At 27.9% G+C, this 7956-nt stretch overlaps 1 protein-coding gene across 2 annotated transcripts in view; it reads right to left on the reverse strand.

Annotated features, from left to right (window-relative positions):
• Nucleotides 1-7528, reverse strand: part of Edem2 (ER degradation enhancer, mannosidase alpha-like 2) — a 100782-nt gene extending 93254 nt beyond the window's left edge. For both annotated transcript variants that reach the window (XM_075372720.1, XM_075372719.1), the window contains exons 1-2: nt 7224-7528; nt 5783-6433 (exon numbers count right to left, since the gene is read on the reverse strand). In XM_075372720.1, the coding sequence (XP_075228835.1) occupies nt 5783-5898 (116 nt within the window). In that variant the 5' untranslated portion in view covers nt 5899-6433; nt 7224-7528. The remainder of the gene's footprint in view (nt 1-5782; nt 6434-7223) is intronic.
• Between the last annotated feature and the right edge of the window lie 428 nt (nt 7529-7956).

The following is a 7956-nucleotide window of genomic DNA, read 5'->3' on the forward strand; positions in this document are numbered from 1 at the left end:
TAAAAATAGGAAGAGAAAAGAAAACAGAGGTAGAAGAAATTTTGTTACTTGGGAAGTAAAATTACTAAAGATGGACGAGGCAGGAGCGATATAAAATGGCAAGTAGCACAGACGAAACAAGCCTTCATTCAAAAATATAATTTGTTTACATCAAAAATTAATTTAAATGTCAGAAAAACATTTCTGAAAGTATATGTTTGGAGTGTAGCTTTATATGGAAGTGAAACTTGGACGATCGGAGTACCTGAGAAGAAAAGATTAGAAGCTTTTGAAATGTGGTGCTATAGGAGAATGTTAAAAATCAGATGGGTGGATAAAGTGATAAATGAAGAGGTGTTGTGGCAAATTGATGAAGAAAGAAGCATTTGGAAAAATATAGTTAAAAGAAGAGTGACTTATAGGGCACATATTACGACATCCTAGAATAATCACTTTAATATTGGAGGGACATGTAGAAGGGAAAAATTGTGCAGGCAGGCAACGTTTGGAATATGTACAACAAATTGTTAAAGCTGTAGGATGTCAGGGGTATACCGAAATGAAATGACTGGCACTAGATAGGGAATCTTGGAAAGCTGCATCAAACCAGTAAAATGACTGAAGACAAAAATTTTTTAAATTTAATTTATCAGATAATAAGAATAGAATTATCAAGAATATAGCTACTGATTCTGAAATGAATATTAATAGAATTTACCATACTGATAGAGATAAAGAAAGACTACACAATATTATTGGTAATAACATCTGTAAAATTAGAAACATATATAAATAAGAAACCACTTTTTAATAAGAAAGTAATATATAATTTTAAAGATAAGTTAAAAGAAAATAAATGTATTGTACTAAAATCAGAAAAAACAAATACACAAGTTATATTAATTGATGAATATAATAAATTTAATGGAAAAATATATAATTGATAATAGTTTTAGACAAATAAAAGACCCAACTAATAAAATTATAAAGATTACAAAAAATATAATCACAAATTATATGGGAATTTTTAATTATAACAAAATGAGGTATCACACTAGATTACATCCATTTAGACCATTTACTCTGGAACTTACTGGTCTTCCTAAAATACATAAACAAGGTAACCCAATACACCCAATAATTAACTTTAAATCTACACCTTGTTATTTCATTACAAAAATAATTTATAAAATACTCTGATCTAAAAAAAATTTTTTTTTTTTTAAAGTAGTAATTTTTTTTTTTTTTTTTTGAAGAAAGTAGCATTTGGAAAAATATAGTTAAAAGAAGAGACAGACTTATAGGGCACATACTAAGGCATCCTGGAATAGTCGCTTAAATATTGGAAGGACAGGTAGAAGGGAAAAATTGTGTAGGCAGGCCACGTTTGGAGTATGTAAAACAAATTGTTGGGGATGTAGGATGTAGAGGGTATACTGAAATGAAACGACTAGCACTAGATAGGGAATCTTGGAGAGCTGCATCAAACCAGTCAAATGACTGAAGACAAAAAAAAAAAAAAAAAAAAAATTTTACCGTACAAGTAATCATACCCATAAAAAATGGGTATGATTTGATTAACAAATTAAATAATTTAACAATAAATGAAAACACTAGCCAATATATAATAAGGTAAGAAATATAATTAGATTCTGTCCTGTGGATTGCTGAGTTTAACTTTTAGTCTTAAAGATAATTAGTACAGAGGAAGATATGGACAACAATAAAGAAAGAATTGATTTAATTAATTTAAAAAACCCCAATTTTTTTTTATTTATATATTTATACATTTAACTTAGCAAAATCAATTCTTTTTTTGTCATTTTATCTGTCCATATTCACCTCTGTACTAATTATGTCCAAGACAAAAGTATAATACAGTTTTCCACCAACAGTACAGAATTCAACGACAATTACCTTATGCTTATAGTTTTTTCATTTAACAGCACTTTCGAGAATTTCCTTCATCGTCAGTACTCTAAACATAAAATTGTCAACATATAAAAATATGTAATCAAAAATAAAATATTCTAGTTTGACTACATATTTTTATATTATGTTGACAATTTTATGTTTTGAGTTTGATGTGTAATTTAAAAAAAAAAAATGTATTAACTGACGACGAGGGAAACTCTCAAAAGTGCTATTAAATGAAAAAACAATAAGCATAAGGTAAGAGGCATTGTTGAATTCTGTTCTATTGGTGGAAAATTGTGTTATACTTTTATCTTGGATAAATATATATATATAATGGTTTATGTTATATAACTTAAGCAAGACAATACAGACATACAGATTAATACAAGACATGCAAGACATACAGAATAATATTCATTAAGAAAATTGTTTTTAATTAGTTTAATTTTTTTAAATAATATAAAATAAACCAAGATGATGGACTCTCACCACTACTATTCAACTGTACTCTGAAAATGGTAATGAGGGAATAGCTTAAAAATAAGAATAGGCCAAAATATCAAAACAAACTGCCTTGGTTAAGCTGATGACTTGGCTTGCTAAAACATAGATATTAGAACTTCAAAATACTGCGAATAAAATTGGCCTCAAAATATAATTTGAAAAGACAGAAATTATACCCCAAAAACCAACACAATTAAAAGAACTAAACACAAACAGTAATAAAGTCAAAATAGTAACCCAATTTAAATACCTCTGAGAAATAATACCACACAACCACATCAAAAAATCCTCAATCCAAACAAGAACAAACAAACAAACTAAACCACACAAATTAACATAGTATACCAACAGTTAAAACGTTTATATCCATAAATGCAATAATAAGACACTACAACACAGTTATAAAACTGGAAGCCACAAATGCAGTAGAAACACTCTTCCACCTGAACAAACAATCAAAGACCAACAAACTCCAGACAATTGAAAAAAAAAATTGGAAGAACCTGCATCAACAAAAAGTAACAGAAAGATGGGTGGATCCTGCCCAACAAAGTTATGTACAAAAAGTTAGAACCTATCACTGATATCATGTGTAAGAGGAGACTAGGATTCTATAGACACACCATGAGAATGAAAGACTTTTGAAACAGTTGGTACAGACAATCTCAAATCTAAAAATACCAAGACAGAATACAGATGGATCAGAGAAATAGGAAAGGATCTGAAGGAAATTGGTATTACACCAGAAAACACCACAGACAAGATAAAATTAAAAGAAAAAATCAAGGACAAAAACAATTACAACAAAGAAATTCATAACACAAACATTTTCAATACCAGAAAGAGCACAAAGGTCGGAATGTATGAAAAAGTACTGGGAGGATTGCAAGGCTCAAAAAGTCCTTACAAAGAGATTTGAATAATGGACTAAGTGATCCCATAAAAGATGGAATATATAAACTGAACTAATTTTATTATTTTAACAGTTTAAAAAAGTTATTATCCTCTCTACTTAAGGCTTGCATATACATAATACGTGTATAATAGAATGTATAATTATTTATTACCTCAAATCCTAGCAAAAGTTAGTTGCTTTTAAATGGATTTGATTACTAGAAAGTGGATATCAGTGTACTTTGGTGGTTGAGGTTCAATTAACCACAAGTCTCAGGTATTTGTCGGACTGAGTCTGAACAAGACTATACCTCATTTACATGTCATACATATCATCCTCATCTCATTGGGCCTTGGGAGTGGGGGGGCTGCTTATTCACATGTTGAACAATTGCAGCATACACATTAGGGGTATTAATAAAAGTTACTTTTATTAAGTAAAAAAATATTCCTATATTCCAAACAGCCTTAGTTCAAGTTCAAAAGTTGACGACAGTTTATTTACATAGTTTCTCTACATGTTTTTATTTTTATCAAGATGCAAGTTTTTAAAACACTTTTTTTAAAGGCTTTTTTTGTCAATTAAACAATATTTTAAATAGAAATTTACATAAAAAAGCTTCTCTATAAAGTAAACCATAATACTTTTTCAGTTCTTTATACTCTAATTGTTAAAATTCATGCCAAATTAAAGGTTAATAATTACTTGTGGCTAGTTGTTCTTAATTTCGTACTAACTTAAAAATTAATTTTTTACTTTTAAGGGAAAGTTATTTGGAAGTCAGCTTTATAATTTATTTAAAGAAATTTATTTACTCAGGACTAAATTTATTTTTTTTATGATTAATTTACATCACAACAGGAGTCAAAACACCATGAGTTGTATTTACAGATCGACTATGCAACAGCAATTTTTATATCTTAATATTCCAACTTTGAAAGAATCCTACACTTTTAACATAAGACAAGTTCAGTATTATCATTCTTAATCTGTGAAAAAAAAGGCTAACAGATTGATATTTTTGTTATTAATTTTTTTTTTTTTCTTTTATTGCACACAGAGTATAATAATGCAATTACTGAACCATATTTTCTAAGTTTAACTTTTTTATATGCATCCTAATCATGGATTTTGCAACTTATGTTCATTAAAAGCTCAGAGTTTTACATATAACTTTTTTGTTTTATTAAAAAAAAATTTCATTTTAAGAAAAGATCCATAAAAATTTATGCATTATTCTATGTAAACTCTCCTCCAATAAAGGATGTCCAGTTCCTTTCTCCTGGGTCCTTAATTACGGGGATAAACTTAACTTGATTTTTTTTTTTTTTTTCACTACTACGATTGTAGCAGAGCAGTCCTAGTTAAAAAAAAAAAAATTAGTAATTCTGAGCAATTTCTTGATCAACTTCAGTTTTGTTCATACTTTCATATACCATGGTAGATATGCTTAGGATCGAAAAGATAAGATCTAAATGTTGGAAAGCAAATTTGGACAGAAGGTGAACCATGCGAGGTCAAATTTCACATCACATTATTAGTACTCAAATCAATTAGCTATCAGTTTTGCTAGTTACCTGTTCAGATGCAAATCTGTTCTGTAGAGAGAGAGGTTAGGGTTGAAGTCAGAGTTAAGGTTAGACTTTTGTAGAGAGAGATTTGGGATAAATTACCAAGGTATTGCAATACTCAACACTATCTCATAGGACACTTAACTGAATTTATGTTTAAACAAAAATATAGTCACTACAGGGAGATTACTTGCACTACATGTTCCATTTAATAGTCATGTGTAGATGAATAATCACTTTACAAAGAGCATACATAGTCAGTCATCTTCAATGGCTGACTCAGAATTAACTCTGATGACTAGTAAGGTTGGTTTATGGTTTACTCCTCTCTCTCAAAACTCTAATGCTACCCTCTTTTCACAGAAGAAATTAGCATCTGAACAAGTTTGCCATAACTCACAAAACTGATTGTTAATTGACTAGAGTACTGATAACCCAGTACAGACTTTGACCTTCCACAGGTCACCTGCTGTTCAAACCTGCTTTTGGATATTTAAATTTTGTGTTTTCCTCATCCTGATCATATCTACTACGGTATATTAAACTATGAAAAAAATTTAAGTTGATCAAGTAACTTCTCGGCATTACCAAGAATTGTTTAGTTAAATTAAACAAATCAGAGTACATTTATCAATAATTAATATATCATAGGGCCAAACGAACTAATATAAAATTTATGAAATAAAACCATATACATCTCAGGGGTAATCATCAAAGAATACTTTTACTCATAAGACTAAGAATAAAATAAATTACCACATTCAATAGTATATAAATATCCATAAACTGGAAAAGCAATGGTTATAATACATGGTTAGTGAAAGATATGTTTGTAATAACTTAACAATAACAGAGAAAGTTAATTAAACAAATATGCAATAACAAAGTACATGTAAAATAATAAGATTTCACTTACTTGAGATTTTCTCGTTCTTCTTTAGACATAGGTAGTGAAGTATCGACATTATCTGTTTTCTGTACAGAGACAACCAGTGTAATAATTAAATTAAATATAAAAACTTCTGCCCACATATTTGATAACAAAACAAATTACGTCTTTCTAGTGGCTAGGTAAACAATCGTTGATTTTCAATAAAAATAAAATTCTTAGCACGCATATAATTTTTTTGTCCATAAGTTACTATATAGGCTAAGTAGCACATAGATTAATAAATACAAATATCACCTATAAGTTCTGTTTAAAATAAAAAAATATATTGTCAAGAATGACAATTATTTTTATGATAGAACTTAAATTTAAATATTATGAAAGTATTGCTTCCTAACAAATTTATTATGCCCATCTTTTGCACAATTTAACAATATTATTACTTCATTTACAATTTATTAACATACTCTAATTATTTCATTTCACATTCAGTACTATTTTACAACATACTGAATTTAAAAATACTTTAATTTAATACGTTCACTAAGATAATAAACAAAAAAGATATTTCTTCCACTGCTAGAGATCAACTTTTTCATAATATAGGGCGATAGCAGCAGATTTACATCACTCTTCATATTTTTATTTTTGTATCTATAAACACATTTTACAAAAAATCTGAAACAAAAACAAAAAAATAAATTACTACAAAATTTGTTTGGCAACAAAATCACAAACATAAATCAAGTAATTTATTTGGGGCAATTTAAATATTTCTAAAGTTCAAGGATAAACTGCAACAAGTTGTGTTGCCTGAGCTACATTAACGAGCGATTTCAGAATTTTTATTATTTTGTGATCTGTGATAACTTATTTTATTTTATCTTAAGATAACTCCATAACTAACAATTATTTGATATAAAAACATTTAAAAAATTGATATTTAGTTATTATACTTCAACTAACGGGTGCAGTTAAAAAAACCCAGCAACTTTCATGAAAGCAAATCTTATGTTTTAAAAATGTTTCATTAACAATGTACTGAAACAATACGGAGGAACATTCTGCAGACCAATATTAAATTAATAAATATAACATCAAATAAAATTTGTTCAACTAGTCAAAACACCACAACTGCTACATGCGACAGAAGCCTAAAATAAATTGTGTACTTCAATAAAACAATGATTTAAATTAACAATTGCTTCAAAATACATTTTTAAAGGCTAGAGAAATTGAAAAAATTTACTAATTTTATAAAATGCAACAATTTTTCGATATAAAACTTAAATTTAAACTAAAACTTTGATGAAATTACTTAAATAATAAAAAAATGTAAAATAATGTTCCATATCACAACACCCATATAAATGAAAACATAAATAATAATTACATACTAATAAACAACCTAAGGCCATTTTGCAACATAATAAATCATTAAAAATAAAAAATATTCAATTATTTATACCTGTATAAATTGTTCGTGCACAAATAACAACCTTGGTCGGAGGATTTTTTTAATTAACAATATATTATCAGTACTGCTTAGTGAGCCCAGATTAGGACCTTGATAAAAGACCCACTTCCAAACATCGAATTTTTATCAAATCTTGTAAAATTAATAAACATACAGTAACGATCTTAAGTACATAACTTTTAACATTTAAAAAAGAGCTAAGGGGTAAACATAAATAAAAACATAATTTTTATTTCACGGAACAAGAAATACCGGAAAACCTTAGCGAAACGTCAACTCCAGCTGTGCATTCTTGATTCAACTATACCACAGTCTTACCAACCAAAAAGAGATAGAACTTTAATTTTTGTAAGGTTAAGAAGCACATCCCACGACTACGTAACTTTCTATGCAGTTTAAATAAAATATTAAAATTACTGACCAAAACATATTACTGTGTGTTTGTTTATTTATTTATTTTTATAACATATCATCCATAATTGTGCCATATGTAATATATTTTGACTAGTTTTAAACACATTTGGATAAAATTGGATTGAGTATCATTGCAGTTCGCGTTATTCAGAAAGTAGGAAGAGCGCAACATTATAATTAACCTATTCTTTTATATTATAAATTTGCGAAATCATATTTTTATTTCTATTAATTTAATTAATTATTTTTAAAAATGCGCGATCGGTAACTAAACTGATTGAAGAAGTTCACCTGTCTGATTTGAAAAAAA

The sequence above is a fragment of the Lycorma delicatula genome, chromosome 8, assembly GCF_047948215.1.
Source record: "Lycorma delicatula isolate Av1 chromosome 8, ASM4794821v1, whole genome shotgun sequence".
In the NCBI taxonomy this organism is placed as follows: Eukaryota; Metazoa; Arthropoda; class Insecta; order Hemiptera; family Fulgoridae; genus Lycorma; species Lycorma delicatula.